This window comes from Eutrema salsugineum, unplaced genomic scaffold (assembly GCF_000478725.1).
Source record: "Eutrema salsugineum unplaced genomic scaffold, Eutsalg1_0 scaffold_20, whole genome shotgun sequence".
In the NCBI taxonomy this organism is placed as follows: domain Eukaryota; kingdom Viridiplantae; phylum Streptophyta; class Magnoliopsida; order Brassicales; family Brassicaceae; genus Eutrema; species Eutrema salsugineum.
The window spans coordinates 2,244,280-2,262,481 of record NW_006256828.1 but is presented as its reverse complement, the minus strand read 5'-3'; the positions used below and the strand labels follow the sequence as shown (position 1 = coordinate 2,262,481).

At 35.5% G+C, this 18,202-nt stretch overlaps 4 protein-coding genes across 4 annotated transcripts; 1 reads left to right on the top strand and 3 right to left on the bottom strand.

The window, feature by feature from the left end:
* The first annotated feature begins 1,844 nt into the window (after positions 1–1,844).
* On the top strand, positions 1,845–12,584 carry LOC112086445. The gene is made up of 3 exons (XM_024155369.1): positions 1,845–2,349; positions 3,010–3,151; positions 12,515–12,584. Exons 1-3 carry the CDS (start codon positions 1,845–1,847, stop codon positions 12,582–12,584), a joined length of 717 nt encoding a protein of 238 aa, XP_024011137.1.
* On the bottom strand, positions 8,975–10,909 carry LOC18016334 (YDG domain-containing protein At5g47150). Its single transcript, XM_006398349.2, has 2 exons — positions 10,813–10,909; positions 8,975–10,064 (listed from the first exon to the last, which is right to left on the bottom strand). The coding sequence occupies exon 2, from the start codon at positions 10,058–10,060 to the stop codon at positions 9,032–9,034; it is 1,029 nt and encodes a 342-aa protein (XP_006398412.1). The 5' UTR covers positions 10,061–10,064; positions 10,813–10,909; the 3' UTR covers positions 8,975–9,031.
* A 451-nt stretch (positions 12,585–13,035) lies between the features above and the next one.
* LOC18016333 (YDG domain-containing protein At5g47160) lies at positions 13,036–14,136 on the bottom strand. Its single transcript, XM_006398348.1, has one exon. The coding sequence runs from the start codon at positions 14,134–14,136 to the stop codon at positions 13,036–13,038; it is 1,101 nt and encodes a 366-aa protein (XP_006398411.1).
* A 1,771-nt stretch (positions 14,137–15,907) lies between these two features.
* On the bottom strand, positions 15,908–17,894 carry LOC18016332 (YDG domain-containing protein At5g47150). The gene is made up of 3 exons (XM_006398347.2): positions 17,740–17,894; positions 17,468–17,649; positions 15,908–17,093 (listed from the first exon to the last, which is right to left on the bottom strand). Exon 3 carries the CDS (start codon positions 17,087–17,089, stop codon positions 16,124–16,126), a length of 966 nt encoding a protein of 321 aa, XP_006398410.1. The 5' UTR covers positions 17,090–17,093; positions 17,468–17,649; positions 17,740–17,894; the 3' UTR covers positions 15,908–16,123.
* Between the last annotated feature and the right edge of the window lie 308 nt (positions 17,895–18,202).

The window sequence follows — 18,202 nt, the reverse complement described above, 5'->3', positions numbered from 1 at the left end:
ATTAGGTAACTAAATATTTGATTACAAAACTAACAGTACTCTCTATGTCCAATGGATGGGGAAATATCAAATGTCCTTGTCCATAAGTCTGTAAATACTGTACCAATTTCTTTATTTTCTGTCACTAAAAACCAATGTTTTCAGACCCGGACCGGACCGGATGGTCTGACCGGTTGAACCACGACCCGCTAAAAATTCCAGTTTGGTTTTTGTTGAAAACCCGGAATGCTATTAAACCGCTCAAATCCAGAAAAATCCGCTTAAATTCGGTAAACCGGCAAAAACTCGACCCGGATAGGTTTCTGGTTTGAAAAAAAAATTAATAGTTTTATAATTTTATTTATGAATATATGATATTTTTTTATAAATATAGTTTTGAAAAGCAAAATTAGAACAAAATGCAAGCACTTAGAGTAACAGAAGATGAAGAAAACGAGGTTGTAGCAAAATCAAGAAACATTGCTAGGATTTTCTACATTATTTTTAGATTTTATGAGATAATTAATATATATTTTTATTTTAATGTTTTTAATAGTAATAACGGTTGTTTTTCTATATTTTATTGAATGGTTTGTTACTTTCTCACCATTATACAGTTGTAAGTTTTATAATATCAAGTTTTCTAGTAAAAAATGAACTGTTTAAAAAGAAAATAAATAGAATGAAAAAAGAATATATAATAAAAAATATAATTATAAATGTTAAAAAATATAGTTAATATGATCACTATACTTAGTGTATATTTTATTTAAAATTTTATTAAAAAAAAATTATATAAAAAGATATATGATAATTAATGCGATTTGGTGACAGAAATTTTTTTTAAAAATTGTTTTTTTTATATAGCAGAAAAAATGTAACAAAAATGATAACATTTATTAAAAACTATAACAAATATATATACTTAGTTGATCCGCAGTTGACCCGGATTGATCCAGGTTAACCCAGTAACCCGGCAACCCGAAGAACACTCCGGGTCGTTGTCCGGGTCGGGTTTAAAAACATTGCTAAAAACAAAATAGAATATTTTTTTCTCTTTACAAATTTATAACAAATTATAAACACAAAACATATGATTAATTTATGACAAACAGATGACTATTGTTCTTTTTTTTTTTGAGAAATAAATACAGATTTTTGAGAAGAAAAAACATAAAGAGAGGAGTGATGAGAGAGGAGAAATGAGAGACACGAAAAATATGTGAGAGTTATCACAATCATTAAAAAATTTGATGATGGAGTTTTTTAAAGATATATAATAAAATTATTTTAATAAACGATAAAATAATATTTTGTTAGATTCCAAATTTGGTTCTTCAAAAGTAATATTCATTACAATTTCTATTTTATAATTTACTTAAACTACATTGAAATAATTTACTAGAATTTTGATGTGTTGTTCTCTTTTAACAAAAGATAGAAAACAGCTTAAAAATAATCATGTAGAAAACAGATTTATCAATTCTCATGATCAGTTTGGTTGAGTTCTTAGATTTTTTGTTTGTTTGGATTCATCAATTGTAAACTGGTGTTAACCGGATGTAATATGTTCATATACAAAACTATATGAGTCTTGTAACAACCATTTAGTTGAATAACAGAAAATCTTTTCCCTCTTTTCATCGTCTTTTTCCTCTCGTTTTCTCTCGATCTCAGTATGCTAACATGGTATCAGAGCAGTGAGAATCGAAATCTCGCTCGATCATTTTCTTCTTCTCCTTCTTCCGCTCATCATTTTAATCTCAATTAATCCATTTCTCGATTTCGCAATTGATTTTTGGTCATTCCGCCAACAATCGCGATAATCCTGGATTTATCTTTTTCGGAGCTCGATTTCAGCTTCAATGGTGGTCGTTCGTAAACCTACACGCCGTAATGTTCGAGGAAACTCGTCGTCTCGAAGATCTTCTGTTCCCGAAGATTCACCCCCAAACTCTCCGATTAGACCGACAGATTCGCCGGATAGCATACATTCCCCATTCTATCTGACGAACGGCGATAATCCCGGTATTTCCTTAATCTCTGAAGTTCTCGATGGCACAAATTATGATAACTGGAAGATTGCAATGTCCATCGCGTTAGATGCGAAGAATAAGATGGCGTTTATCGACGGATCTCTTCCAAGACCTATTGAATGTGATCGGAACTTTAGGATATGGTCTAGATGCAATTCCATGGTCAAATCTTGGTTGCTTAATTCAGTTTCGAAGCAAATATACAAGAGTATACTTCGATTCAACGATGCCTCTGAGATATGGAAGGATTTGATGACCAGATTTCACATCACAAATCTGCCTCGCTCATATCAATTGTCTCAGCAGATCTGGTCACTACAACAAGGTTCTTTAGATCTCGCCATATATTACACCACCTTGAAGACCTTATGGGATGAACTTGAAGGTGCGAACTGTGTAGAGACATGTCACAATTGCAATTATTGCCGAGCTATGGATTCTAAAGCAGATCATGCAAAGGTTATCAAGTTCTTGGCAGGATTGAATGATTCCTACAGTGTTATACGAAGTCAGATCATAATGAAGAAGAACATTCCTGATCTCTCTGAAATATACAATCTACTTGATCAAGATCATAGTCAAAGGAATATCTCTCCAGTCCAAAATGCAACCGCTTTTGCTGTCTCTGCACCTAACACAACACAGCCGTCTGTTAATGCTACATATGCTCCTCCAAAGCAAGGTAGACCGGTCTGTTCTCACTGTGGTTACAATGGACACACAGTTGATAAGTGCTACAAAATCCATGGATATCCTCCTGGTTTCAAGCATAAACAGAAACAAAATGCGGATAAAGCTCCTGCAAAACCTGTTGTTGCTCAAGTATCTCTCGGTGATCAGTCATCTCAGGATACAGCAAATGTGATCAACACTCTATCCAAAGACCAGATCAATGAGGTTATTGCTTATTTCAACTCTCAACTCCAGCCGACTATCAACTCAGTGACTGCAACTTCAGTGCCTTCTACTTCTGGTGCTACGATAACTGCATTACCTGGTATGGCTTTCTCTTCCTCTACATTAAATTTTGTTGGAATCATGAGAGCCACTGGAAATAGGTTATCATCTGAGTCTTGGATAATTGATAGTGGAGCTACGAATCATGTCTCTCACGATAGAAACATGTTTGAGAGTCTGTTTGGTTTAACAAATAGATCAGTGTCATTGCCTACTGGTTTGGGAGTTAACATTGCTGGTACAGGAACTATCAGACTAAATGAGCATCTCGTTTTGAAGAATGTCTTGTTCATACCAGATTTCCGAATCAATCTTCTGAGCAACAGTCAACTCACAAAAGATTTGGGTTACAGAGTAGTTTTTGATCAAGACAATTGTGTGAAACAGGATCTTATCAAGGGATTGATGATTGGTCAGGGTGAAGCTGTCTCCAATCTCTATGTCCTCGACATTCCTGCTATCCTTAATTCTGCTGTCATTCAATCTCCATTTGTATCTCATGTTACTCTAGATTCATGTCTTTGGCATCACAGATTAGGACATCCGTCTATGCAAAAGACTGAATCCCTTACTCATGTACTTGGAATTAAAGAAAGAAATAAAGGATCTTTTCATTGCTCGATCTGTCCTCTTGCTAAGCAGAAGCATTTACCTTTTAATTCCAAGAACAACATGAGTCTTAATGCTTTTGATCTTTTACATATAGATACATGGGGTCCCTTCTCTGTGTCTACTGTAGAAGGTTACAAGTATTGTTTAACCATAGTGGATGACAAAACTAGAGTAACATGGGTATACCTTCTTCGGACAAAGGATGAAGTTCTAACAGTCTTTCCTGAGTTTCTACAGATGATTGAAACACAATACAAGACTACAGTCAAAGGTGTCAGATCGGATAATGCACCTGAGCTACGATTTATGGATCTATTCAAACGCAAGGGTATTGTGGCTTATCGTTCATGTCCAGAGACACCAGAGCAGAATTCTGTGGTGGAAAGGAAACACCAGCACATTCTCAATGTTGCTCGGTCCCTCATTGGAACAACGTTCCTTTGGATTATTGGGGAGATTGCATCCTCACTGCTGTTTTCCTCATTAACCGTCTTCTCACCATTGCTGCAGGACAAGAGTCCATTCGAAGTCTTGACTTCTAAAAGACCTGTGTATGATGGTATTCGGGTCTTTGGTTGTCTGGCCTATTATTCAACATCTTCTAAAGGTCGACACAAGTTTCAACCCAGATCACGTCCTTGTGTGCTTCTCGGTTATCCTGCAGGATATAAGGGATACAAGCTTTTGGACATGGAAACTAACAACGTTTACATCTCCAGAAATGTTACGTTTCATGAAGATATCTTCCCCTTCAAAGGTCAGAATGAATCTTCTCCTGATATTTTTGATCCAGTGATGAACTCTATAGGTGAACAAACATCTAGGATGGATAGTGAAATCCCTAGTGATTCTGTTCCCATAGTCTCTTCAGATCAGAACACCTCCAAACGATCTTCTAAAACTCCGGCATATTTACAAGATTACTATTGTAATATGTCTACAACAGAGATCCCATATCCTCTGGCTTGTTACATGTCTTATGAGCACCTTTCTGAGGGATATAAAGATTACATTTGCGCAATGAATCTACACCCTGAACCGAAGTCTTTTGCTCAAGCCAAGAAATTTGATGAGTGGCTCAAAGCAATGAATGAAGAGCTTATTGCCTTAGAAAGCACTAACACATGGGACATTGTTTCTTTGCCTCCGAATAAGCATGCCATTGGCTGCAAATGGGTATATAAAATCAAGCTCAACTCGGATGGAACTCTGGAAAGATACAAAGCCTGTTTAGTTGCCAAAGGCTATACTCAACAAGAAGGTATAGATTTTGTTGACACCTTCTCACCTGTTGCTAAAATGACCACAGTGAAGACAATGCTCGCTGTTGCTGCGGTTAAGAACTGGAGCTTAACACAGTTGGACATCTCAAACGCATTCCTAAATGGAGACTTGTCTGAGGAAATATACATGCACTTACCGCCTGGATATACCCCAAAAGAAGGAGAAACCCTTCCCCCAAATCCAGTCTGCAAACTCAACAAGTCTCTCTATGGTCTAAAACAGGCCTCAAGACAGTGGTTCTTAAAATTCAGTTCCACTCTTATTAATCTTGGATTTCGGAAGTCTCAAGCTGATCATACTCTCTTCATTTGAAACATTGATGGAAAGTATGTTGCAGTTTTGGTCTATGTTGACGATATCATCATTGCAAGCAATGATGATGATGAAGTTACAAAACTCAAAACGGATCTCCAGGCTGCTTTCAAACTAAGAGACTTGGGTCCTCTTAAGTACTTCCTTGGGTTAGAAATTGCTCGTTCTGGTAAAGGGATTTCTGTTTGCCAACGAAATTATACTCTGGAATTACTTGATGAGGCTGGTCTTCTTGCTTGCAAGCCTTCTAGTATACCGATGGATCCAAATATAAAACTCTGTCAAGATTCTGATGAACCAGTCCTTGAAGATGTTTCAGTTTATCGGAGAATGGTTGGGAAGCTAATGTATCTAACGATCACTCGCCCAGATATAACCTATGCAGTGAATCATCTTTGTCAATTTGCTTCTTCACCAAAGAAATCCCTTCTTCAAGCAGCTCACAAAGTTCTCAAATATCTTAAAGGAACTGTTGGTTTGGGTTTGTTCTACTCAGTGGAATCAGATCTTTTGTTAAAAAGTTTTACTGATGCAGACTGGGCCTCTTGTTCTGACACTCGTCGATCAACTTCAGGATTCTGTATGTTCCTTGGATCATCTCTGATCTCATGGAAATCAAAATAAACAACCCACCGTTTCTCATTCTTCTGCTGAATCAGAATACCGTGCTATGGAGTTTGCAGTCAAAGAAGTTGAATGGCTTGTACATTTACTTCATGAATTTGATGCATCTCAATCTCAGTCAGTGGCTTTTTATTGTGATTCTACGACAGCAATTCATATAGCTTCAAATTCGGTATTCCACGAACGCACGAAGCATATTGAGTTGGATTGTCACATGGTTCGTGATAGAGTGGACAGTGGTTTAATCAAGTTACTTCACATCAAGACTGATCTACAACTAGCTGATGTCTTTACCAAGCCACTATTTCCAACACAGTTTAACTCTCTTATTGACAAGATGGCTTTAATTTCCATATACTCACTATCTTGAGAGAGCCTATTAGAGTAAACCGTGTAAACCGGTGTTAACCGGATGTAATGTGTTCATATACAAAACTATATGAGCCTTGTAACAACCATTCAGTTGAATAACAGAAAATCTTTTCCCTCTTTTCATCGTCTTCTTCCTCTCGTTTTCTCTCGATCTCAGTATGTTAACAGGTTACTTTCATACTTGATAATTTCCCGCTAAATCGAGGAGAAAGACTGCATCAATGTCGTGTTAAGCACCATCTCTTAACGGTTGATATTTTTATGAAGACCAGTGAGATGATACTGAATGTTGTATCCTCTTCGACAAACTATTTTTTTTTTGGGTATATGCATAATGTATTGATTCCCTTGATTCTGATGGCTTTTAGTTACGCTTTTTTTCTTTTCTTCTATAGATGCATTTAAATGAAATTTCATTATTAATTGTCCCTAATATATAACTCATCAACTTTATAATAGAGGACATCTTCTTCATTACTCCTAATCATATTTACTTGCATATATTAAGTCTAACTTTCTTAGAAGAGGGGATTGATTTCCAAACAACTCCTTCATTAGTTACTTATTTTCATTAAATACATTTTGGCCAATATATAATACAGCTTTTTACGGCAAAGTGATCATACTAACATAACAATGTAAATTAACCGTAAGAACCATATATCTCATATATAGAATAAGTCTAACTTCTAACTTTGATTGTTTTTGTTTTGAAATTAATGTTTTGTTGGATTATCTCTAAGTTTTATAATTGTAATTTTTAACTTCTAAACATGCATCATATCACTCTGATAAATCAATAAGTTATTGAGATTTGTTTGATTGCGATAGTTGTGCTCATTAGTAATACAATTATGTTTATAAATGTCGAAAAGTGTATTTTTACATTTGAACAAATTTTGCACTAACTAAAACTCATTAATGGAAATTCTCACAAGAAAAATGATGAAATATTAGCTAGATGAATTTTCTTCTTCGTATATTCGAATTACTTCTTTACTTTTTCAATAAATGGAAATGCCTAACTCATCAAACACCATTCTGAAGAGTCTTAAGGCCTTAAGAAGGAACAACTTTGACGTTTCTCTGAACTTGCAAGACCCTCCTCTGTTCATAGACTTTATTTTGCTTATTGGAAGGAGAGAGGTCGTTGATTCATCTTCCTGCATAACAAACAAAAACCACTAAGAACAAGACTCTTAAAAACCTGGATAAGAGAGAAAATGTGTCTCAAAGATTCAAAATCATAAGTTTAGAATGAAAAATCAAGCCAAATTAAAGAACACGCATATGATAACAAAAATAACAAAAAATAATTCACTAAACCAGTGAAAATTCTCACGAGGAAAACCTGGAGATGTTAGCGAGATGATCATAGTTTTCTTCTTCTTCTTTGTCTGGGTTTCCACAGATTTTTATGAAATTTCACCTGCAAAACAAAAACCCAAGCAAAAATAAAGTGAATTTCAGAAATTCCAAAGCAAAAATTTTGAACAAATGCAAAATTTAAGCTTAAAGAACACGTACGTAAATACTTAAATGGCAATAACAACAAAAAAACCACTAAACGAGAGAAAATTTCACGATTGTCTTTATTCTTCTTCTTTTTCTATCTCTGGATTATCAATGATCTTTTTCAGAAAAATTAGATTCTTGATTTCAGAAAAGTGACAGTTGTTGGGGTTTCAAATCTTTGTCTTACTACTTCCTTCTCATGGCGGTGATGAGAAATTAATTACATAATTAACCTTCCACATCCATTTTTTTCACCCCTTTCATTTTAATTACTTTATTAACTTAGATTTTTAGTAACTCATAACTCTAATAGCAATTGATTGTCCATAGTAGACTTCCCAATGAAGTCTACTAAAAAAAAGATTATTTCGATGTTTGACTTCTTTCTGAAATCTACTTCGATTTTTCGAAAATTTTTAAATTTTTTTTCAACTTTAGTCAAACACAAGAATGACTTCTACGTTTTTGGTCAAAATACAAAAGTAACTTAAAAGTAGAATTCTTGGACAGACTTAAATAGTAGACGTTAGAAGATATCAACTATTAAAAAATCAAAATACGGTCAATTACAAAAATAACCTCTTTTCCTTCGTAAACTTCTTGCGACTTCAAACGAAGTCTATTAGGTTTTTTTTTTGTTTTCAAAGGATATCGAGGTTACAAATTTTTAAAAAGTTAATTGCAAAACTAATCTTATGTTGACTAGTAAACTTCATTTTGCAGTCTACTTTCGCGATACATATATATATATATATATATATTACCAAAATTGAAGTGTATCATTACCTATATTGGTTTTGAGTTTGTTTTTAGGTCTCCCATGCATCCAGAACTCTGAATTTCACCCAAAAAAAAACAACTCAGATCTCGATTAAGCTGAAACCACCAAAATGCATAATTTTTGACATTGTAACTCAACCCAGAAGTTTTGGAGAAGAAATTATGAAAGAATAAGGAAGGTTATGAGTGTATGAGATCATATTAACTTATAAGCTTTAAAATTGGTTGAGAAGCATTTATTCCATTTTTGGATTGTTCATGGTGGTTGAAGATATTGAAGAAAATGTCATTATTGTAATAAAAAGGCTTTAGAAGGTCCAAAGAGATTTTAACTAATATTTTAAAAAATCGAAATAATGAATTTATAATGATATTTTCGTTAATAACTTGAGAGAAAAGATATAATTATGACAAAATAGCAAAAATTGGAGAAAAAAAAGAAGAGAGTTTATTTTAGTGTTTGATTTTTTTGATGAGCTTATATATGAAACTCCCCCTAAATCTTATTGCAACGTCATAGAGATTTATTTCATTTATATGATGATTATAGTGTTCTCAAGTCAAAGGGGAGGTTGACCAGGAATTCTACAAAGCTTAAACTTGTACACATTCTTACCACTAACTCCTTTCTCTAACCAATATTTATCAACTAAATACAATCCATCATACACATACCGTTTCCCCTTTTGATCCCATCTCTCTTCCCCACGTATCACTCTAACTTCACTCTTGTGCCTCATACTATTAGCCAAAGCTAAATTACCCTTTACCAATCTCTGATCTTCAGTTTTCTTTCCCCTGCTTATCACGTTTCCTCCTTCACCTGTATAAACCACAACATCAGCATCAATCTTGTCATTGTAACCATATCCTTCTGAGGCAACGATGCTTGTCGCAAGCTTGACATCTCCGATCTTCATATAGTCGATCCCACACATCGTCCTGGAATGAAGCCCGATAAGACGAAGTTCGGTCTTGTACTGAAACTCATCTCCAACTTGGATTCCAGGGACTTGTCCAATTCTCTTCTCTGTGTTCACTTGTTTCCCCATTTTCTCTAAGATAGTTAAAGTTTTGATGTCTATTCTTGCTGTAGCATCAAATGAATCTCCACCACGCCTAGCTTGCTTATCTTGATCCAACTGTATGTAAACATCTTTAAAATCACGCAAGACGTCAAGCACTTTCTCACGTGGTGTAGGATCATCATGATGATCAGAGTGTCTTAGAGAGATTCCACTAGGTGAAGGAGCTGCAAGAACATGATCATGATCAGAGTTACTAAGCTCCGGTGGTTCTTGATTGGACCAAGCTCCTTTATGTTTAGGAGCTGCAAAAGCTGGTCCTGGTTTGAGACAAGTTCTTTTAGGTTTTGGAACTGCAACAACAACACGATCATGTTTTTCTTTGAGAGAAGCTCCAATAGGTTCTGAAACTGCAACAACATGATCAACACTCAGGTTCTTGACAACAACATCACTTGTTCTTCGATTCTTGAAAGCCTTCACAGGAACATTAGGGGGAAATCCACAACCAGGTGGAAAATCTCGAACCGCATAGACAATTGGTCGTTTCCGAGAGGGATTCATCTTCCTGTAGAAACATTACAAACTTCACAAAATCAGTATCTCTAGCAATCGATCACTAAGCCAGTTCTGTGATATCCTATTTCTAAAACCCCAAACACAAGGCATTAGGGAGAAACGACTAACCGGAATCAATTCGATTATTAGAGATAATGATATATCGGGTTTGCTAAAATAACGATTCCGGTTATGTTGAATCAGAAACAGAGTCTGTATAAAACAGAGTGACGATGAATATGAATACAACGATGAGAAAGATACATAGAGAAATCATGGAGTGATTTAGTTAATCGACTTTGAACTTTCGAACGATCTTTGTGTGAGAAATCATTGAGAGTGGGAACTGGGAAAAATTACGAAACTAGATGATGTCACTCTATGAGCTTCAGATATTGTTTATTTTTTTTTGTAGATTTTGAGAATTTTTTGCACAAAAGTCTATCCGTTTCTATCTCAAAATTGACAGATCGTTTGAGGAAACTATAGATGGATTTCCAAGGAAAAGACGAAAAATGGATTTCCATCCAAACGATTCAGCTAAAAAAAAATTCAGATCGTTTGAGGAAACTAAAGATAATCCAAACAAAAAAAAAAAAAAAACAGAAAAAAAAAAAATGAAAGCATGAGCTCAGAACAAAAGAAGAAATGAGTGAAAGAAGAAGACGTCACTACATAGAGAAGAAAACGCGAAATGTATGAAGAAAAAATGCGAGATAACTTCAGAAAACAGATTCCACGATAGTTTAATGATATACCAGTGAATCACGACGACTGAAAACTGATCGATCTTCTTTTTTTTTTCCGGCTACGGCGAAACAAAAAAACACTGGACAAGATCTGGAATAGTGTTGAAGAGAAGTAGTGGAGGGTTTGAGTGTAATAAATCCTTCTCTATGTTTAATTTATGAGCCCCACAATGTTCACGAAATTAAGGATTACTTACCCAAAACAGAAATTAACGCGTTTAACTTGAACACAACGCTTACTTTCAAGTTTTCTAGTTATAAAATGTAATTCAATGTACTTAACTTCTCTGTTGCAGAAAAAAAACATAAAGGCATCTCTGTTATTATGGAGCCCACAACGTTAACCTAATAAATGGACGTATGATCCTTTTATGTAATTTTGTGTTTTTTTTAACCTTACTTTTATGTCATTTTGTTGAAAGTAAAAAGTAGGAGTAGTAATGATTCTTAAATTAGTAAATCAATAATGCGGAGCGTGTTACTGCCTTGCTGGTTTTGATAGGAAAATGAAAAAAGAAAAGTCTTACGTGAATCAATACATTACCATAAAAGCGTACAAAAACTTTCAGTCTATAAAAGAATGTTTTGCTATTAAAAGTTCACGAAGATTACAAAATTTTATAAGAAAATTAAATGCGATGCATTCAGAAAAGTGGTTTTCACACTAGATCTGTTTGGAATTGACCACGAATAATGAACAACGCAATTTTATTGTTCTGTAACAAGGATACATTTTGACTATGTTACTGTAATTTTTTAACGTAATATCTAATTTGTCATTGTCAACTGAAAAATATAGATGAGTTCAGATGTCTAGTCTTTGTTCTATAAAATTCTAGTAAATTTGAGAAACCTACTCTTCTAGTTCTATCATATCATGTGAAGAAGCTTCGCTGGAGGGAATGGTCTATTATACTGCACATCAAAAAAAGAAGATATTGATCAGAAATATCGTTATCTTCATAGCTAAACAGTAAACACCATAGAGCGACCATAGCTCATAGGGGTAAAGGAAGAGACACTGTTCTCTAAAATCTCTTTGGTTTCCATGTGGTTTGATCTAATCTTCATCCTCATCACAACCTGTCTCTGGAGACTGCAAAATGCAAAACTCAAAATTATCAGAAACGGACAGATTTTTTATAGGAAAGTTATAGATTGACAATATTCAAGAATCTTGATTGACCTGAGAAGTTTTGGTTTAAGCTTTGACAAGGTATTTCAATGGTTACAAGACTAGTATCTGATGGATTCGTGATTTGAGACCCATGATATTGTAGTAACAGATTCTTTCACTCCCTTTTCTCTGTTCCTCTCGAAAACCTCTTGAGCATGCAATAGCTCTCCAACATATGGGATTTGTTAGGATCGATGAAGCAATCTTTGCAAGTGTCTTAGACTCTTTGAATTGAGAACTCTCAAACATCTCGAACATCCTAGTGAGGAACCCTAATTAGAACACTCCCATGTCCTATCATTATGTCTTATTCGTCCTCAAGAAGCAAGTCTTCCTCTGAATAACCAGAGAGACGGGAAGATTTCTGTTCTTGTAAGACACTTGTGAGCTTTTTAACAGAAGAAGCCCTGCCTTCAGAGCAAACAAAGATTCATAATGAGATAACAAGGAAGCAGTGATAAAAGTTTAGCTTGTGAAGCAAGGTAATTCAACAAAATCGAGTAAGTAATCAACTGAAACCATATTAATCACAAGGAGTGAAGGACTAAAGTTGAACGGAATCAAGAAATGTGATATCTATATAAGAATTCAATATATATACTAAAAGAAAAGAGATGGCGAGAATCTCAACTTGATTACACAACAAGACGTACGGCCAACAAAACATACGTGTGAATGAATCCATCTGTCTTAATAGAAGAACCCTAATTAATTAAATCTTCATGACTCTGCTTCGGACGAGTAGTAGGGATGGTCGTCATCATCTTCATCTTCAACAACAGTGCCTACCGCAGTGAGGGCAAGTAATATTTAACCACTGCATAAATACAACTATCATGCAATCTTAGGCTATACTAATTTTGGTTCTCTAATTTCAGGTTTGTCGATAAGAAATTAAGGGGTATATAGAAGAAAAAAGCTAATGCTTAAAAGAAAGAAGAAGATTGTTCACTGCTTTTTTTGTTTGTAACACAAAGGAGGGGAAAAAAAAAAACAGAAGCAGATTTGATATGTAGTTTTACCATGAAAACAAAAAACAAAAAAACAAAAATCATCTAACAGTAATCTCTCAAGTCAATTGGAGGCTGACCAGAGGCTCTGCAAAGCTTGAACTTAAACAAAACATTACCTCTAGGTCCTCTCTCTCGCCAGTACTCTTGAACCAAATATAACCCAACATACACGTAACGTTTTCCTCTCTCCCTCTGGTCCAAGTTCTTTTTGCCAACAATCACTCTCACTGGATTCTTTTCCCTCATGCTATTAGCTAAACCCAAATTACCCGTAACAAGCTTCTGGTCTTTGATTAGTTTCGGATCCTTGCTCCTCACGTTACCTCCTTGGCCAGAGTAAAACAACACATCAGAGTCAAATCTATCGATGTAACCATTATTACCTTCCGATGAAACAATGCTTGTAGCTAGTTTCAAACCTCCTCTACTTATGTAATCAATGCCACCTTGAATGTTGAAATGGAGACCAATAATGCTGAGTTCTGTTTTGAACTGAAAGTCGTCTCCAATTTTGACTCCAGGGACTGATCCAATCATTTTTTCAGCATTCACTTGCTTCCCTTCACGCACGAGGCTAGCCAATGTATCAAAAACTAACCTACCTGCGGCAGACTTTGATTCTCCACGCCACACTACTCTGTCTCGATCCAGCTCTTTATACTTAATTCTGAAAAGACGCAGTGCCTTGAGAACTTTCTCACGTGGGCTACAAGCTTTGGTAATATGGTTTTCTTGCATAACCGGGATACGTCCAAGTTGATTTGACCGCCTTTGATCATCTATGTTTTGAGTTTGTTGATGAGTCTTTGCTTTTAGTGCAGTTGCATTACTAAACATCTTCTTCTTCTTCTCTGGAGAGTTTCTTTGTTTTTGGAGAACTTTAGCTGGCATAAACTTCCTATGAATATAAGTAGATGAATGTGAAATTTTTCTTGTTTTGCTATGTGAAGCAATTAGTCTCATAGCTTCCTCTGTACTTAGAGGTTTAACTTTACTTCCATAAAATGGAAGAATCTTCCTCTTATCTGAAACCAATCTTCCCTTCCCAATATTACCATGAGTTGGTAAACTGAAGCCAGCTTTCTTCACAATCATATCAACTGATTCAACTTCTTCAAACTTATCAACAGAAAAAGCAGGCATGTTGGAACACCGGTCTCTCGCCACACAAGACATGGACAACAATGTTGGGAAACCCGTCTCAGCCACACAGACTAGATAGCTTGACTTTTCTCTTTGGATTACTTCACGAAAACCTGTGAGCAGACTACGAACTCGAACTTCTGTCTTTACTTACCTGAAATAATGGAAGAAAGGGTATATAGTTGAGTAATTTGCATTACTCAGTGAGACTTGGGGACTCACAAGTTCACCACAAACGATCTGCAACTCACGACTCTTGCAAGTCTCGGCAAATATAGTGCCTATAGCACTCACTCAGGACACATGGGAGTCCAACCACACACACATGTTCCATCAGCTTTTTGATCAGATCAAAGATCTTCACACACAGACTTGTCAGCCTTTTGATCAAATCGAAGATCTTCACACACAAGACTTGTCAGCCTTTTCAATGATCAGACCAAAGATCTTCAGACACTGACTTGTCAGCCTTTTGATCAGAACGAAGATCTTCACACACAGACTTTTCAGCCTTATTAGGAAACTGGTGTTGGGATCCGAGCGTGTCACCAACATTGAGCGTGACGTAAGGGGGGCTTCCCAACCTTACTAACACCACGCGGACCGAAACCGCCCCATGTGCCCGAAACATGGCAACTTGTATCCCCACCGGATACTCATGACACATCATGAACATGCATCTTATGCAATACTGTATTAAATCCTAGTGTTTAAACATGCATACTAGTGAATCCACACCCAAAAATATCAATACCTAATTCCAGTTTTAGATCATTTTATATGATTTAAGGTTCATTCATACAAGTAGTAGATAAACATCAAAAAATACACAAGAAATCATGTCTACTTATATATATATATATGTGTATATATATATATATATATATATATATGATATATAGTCATATTCTACGATTAAAATCGAGATGATTCATATTGCTGATCATCTCGTAGGTATGCTTTGGTTGATTAAACATAGGCTAGAGGAAGGTAAAGAATAATAAAACGCATTTGGGAAAGTGAAAAGTCCTTACCTTGGCCATTTGATTACCCGCTACGTACTCTCTTCTTCCCTTTTGGACAGATTTGATGAGCACGACGTTTCAATGATATGGAGGCTAAACTCGGTTTATATCTCAACCGAGAGAGATAAAACTAGGTAGTCTTGAGAATCTAGATTGATTTGACTATCCAAACAAACCAACTCTCGCCAGAATAGTTGGATATGTACGCTGCGTAAAAATAGCCCTTGTGAATCTTTCATAACTTGCAAACCACAAGATGGAACGTGAAGATATGTTACAGAGAGGTAGATATAAGGGTTCTGGATCTACTTACCAATTATCAGCTCGATCGTAACAATGTAAAAGCCTTAAGCTGTGGCTTTTTTTTCTTCGAGGTGCTGATCGGTGATGGCGCTCTACTCTCTCTTTAAATATAGAGATGGGAGACGCAAGGGTTTAGGGTTTTAATGGTTTAATGGATTTACAAGTCAAAACAAAAAGCCCATATCTTGTTATAAAAGGAAAATGAAATATTTGTAATCGTTTTCAAATTTTTAAATTACTATAAACAGATCAAGAAATATATGGTAAATCTACAATCGATATCTAATCGTCACTTTTTTAAAAAAAATTGCAAAATTAAATACAGTTTACTAGTTCTAAAAACAATTCTATTATTCATCTCGTTAAAAAAGTTTGATGTAAAAATTCTACCTCGATAAAAAAAACTTCTATTACTAATCCTAAAAAAAAAAATCTCAAATAAACACCAAAAATCAAATAATAAATGACAAACAATCATAAATAAGAGTTTTACTATTTTTTACATAAAAAATTACCTCGCTCACTTTGACCAACGTTTTGTACCTTTAAAAAAAAAAAAAAAATGAAGCATGTTTGACCAACTTTCTGAACCATCATCAACCTAAAAACCTTATTGCAAAATCATAGAGATTTATTTTAGTTATCTGATAAAATTATTCTCAAGTCAAAGGAGGTTGACCAGGAATTCTACAAAGCTTAAACTTGTAAACAGTCGTACCTCTAGCTTCTTTCTCTAACCAGTATTTATCAACCAAATACAATCCATCATACACATACCGCTTCCCTTTTCGATCCCAACTCTCTTCCCCACGTATCACTCTCACTTCACTCCTATGCGTCATGCTATTAGCCAAAGCTAAATTACCTTTTACCAATTTCTGATCTTCAGTAATCTTTCCCCTGCTTATAACGTTTCCTCCTTCACCTGTATAAACCACCACATCAGAATCAATCTTGTCATTGTAGCCATATCCTTTTGAGGCAACGATGCTTGTCGCAAGCTTAACATCTCCGATCTTCATATAGTCGATCCCACACATCGTCTTGAAATGAAGCCCGATAAGACGAAGTTCGGTTTTGTACTGAAACTCATCTCCAACTTGGATTCCAGGGACTTGTCCGATTCTCTTCTCTGTGTTCACTTGTTTCCCCATTTTCTCTAAGACAGCTTGTGTTTTGATGTCTATCCTAGCTGTTGCCTCGAATAGATCTCCACCTCGTCTTGCTTGCTTATCACGATCCAACTGTTTGAAAACATCTTTGAAAACACGCAAGACCTCAAGCACTTTCTCACGGGGATCATGTTGATGATCAGGGTTTCTAAACGCTGCTTCTTGTTTAGAACAAGCTCCTTTAGCTTTAAGAAGAGCTGCAACGACACGATCCTGATAAGAGCTTCTAAAAGGTGGCTCTTGTTTGAAGCAGATTCCTTTAGGTCTAGGAGCTGCAACGACGTGATCGTGAAACTCTGGCTCTTGTTTGAGACGAAGTACATCACCATTTCTTGGATTCTTGTTTGATCTCTGAGGAGGAAGATAAAACGGAGCAGCATTGAAGTGAGTTCCACAGCCAAGTGGGTAATCTCGAATGGCGTAGACAAATTCTCGCTTATGAGAACGATCCATCTTCCTGTGGAAACATTGCATAAGTGCAGAAACTCAATTTCTTATGTTATCGATCGATAATCAGTTCGATGGTTTCAATTTCTACAAAATCAAGTAATCAACACAAAAATAAGAAACTTTAACAACCGGAATCGTCTTTTATTAAAATTTCTCAGGTTACAAAATTCCAAGAGAGAGCTACGGAAACTATATTAACACATATAATCTAATTTGTGGTACTCGATTTTCTAGGAATGTTTTTCTCCGATCGTGAACAGAGATCGTATGAAACAGTGTGGTGAATAATATATGAATGTGGCGTTGAGATGAAGAGTGAATCGATTTAAGTCGAAACGATTTTCGTGTTTGAGATCATTGAGAGTGAGAAGAAACACGAACCTGGATAATCGTTCTCTTTGAGCTTCACAGATGGGGGGAAAATCAGTAAACACGATCCACGAAAAATCGATTACCAGAGAGAATCGCGAAGAGTAAATGACTAATCGATCTTCTTCTTCTTCTACCTCGCGTAAGTCTTCTCTCCGATTCCCACGAAACTAACAGTCACCGGTAAAAACAATCTGGTAGAGTGTTGAAGAGAATTAGTGGAGAAGACGGTGAGTATCGACGAAATTCATAAAAACGAAACAAGGAATCCAAAAATGTATAACCAGAGAGAATCGCCAAGACTAAACCAAAGATCGATCATCTTCGTCTTCTACCTCGCGTGCTTTTATTCTCCGGCTCACGCGAAACTAACAGTCACCGGAATTTTTTTCCTGGTAAAGTGTTGATGAAAAGAATTAGTGGAGAGTTTGACTGTTTTGAGTAATTAATTTTTCTCTAATTTATAAAAAAAATAAAGTTCATATACAAACCCGTTTGTTAGTATGGGCCCCACAACGTTAACCAATTAAGGTTCGATGAAAGTAAAGAAAACAGTAATTTTAAATTAGAAAGTGTAACATTTGATAAAAGTTTGTTTTCACGATGCCAGGTTTTAATAAAATAGATTACCAAAATTTCATTTCGTACGTCTAATTAACACATACAAGAGGTACTTTTTCTGAATTTTCTTTTTACACGTAAAACAAAACTCTAAATAAGTTGCTTAATATTTATTTTTATAAAAAA

Bases quoted from the DNA above. Each gene is read 5' to 3' on its own strand.
- LOC18016332 (XM_006398347.2), bottom strand. From the start codon at position 17,089: ATGGATCGTTCTCATAAGCGAGAATTTGTCTACGCCATTCGAGATTAC.
- LOC18016334 (XM_006398349.2), bottom strand. From the start codon at position 10,060: ATGAATCCCTCTCGGAAACGACCAATTGTCTATGCGGTTCGAGATTTT.
- LOC18016333 (XM_006398348.1), bottom strand. From the start codon at position 14,136: ATGCCTGCTTTTTCTGTTGATAAGTTTGAAGAAGTTGAATCAGTTGAT.
- LOC112086445 (XM_024155369.1), top strand. From the start codon at position 1,845: ATGGTGGTCGTTCGTAAACCTACACGCCGTAATGTTCGAGGAAACTCG. The intron at 2,350-3,009 runs ATCTCGCCATAT...TAACTGCATTAC, and splicing joins ACTACAACAAGGTTCTTTAG to CTGGTATGGCTTTCTCTTCC. The intron at 3,152-12,514 runs GTTTGGTTTAAC...ATTAATCACAAG, and splicing joins AGAAACATGTTTGAGAGTCT to GAGTGAAGGACTAAAGTTGA.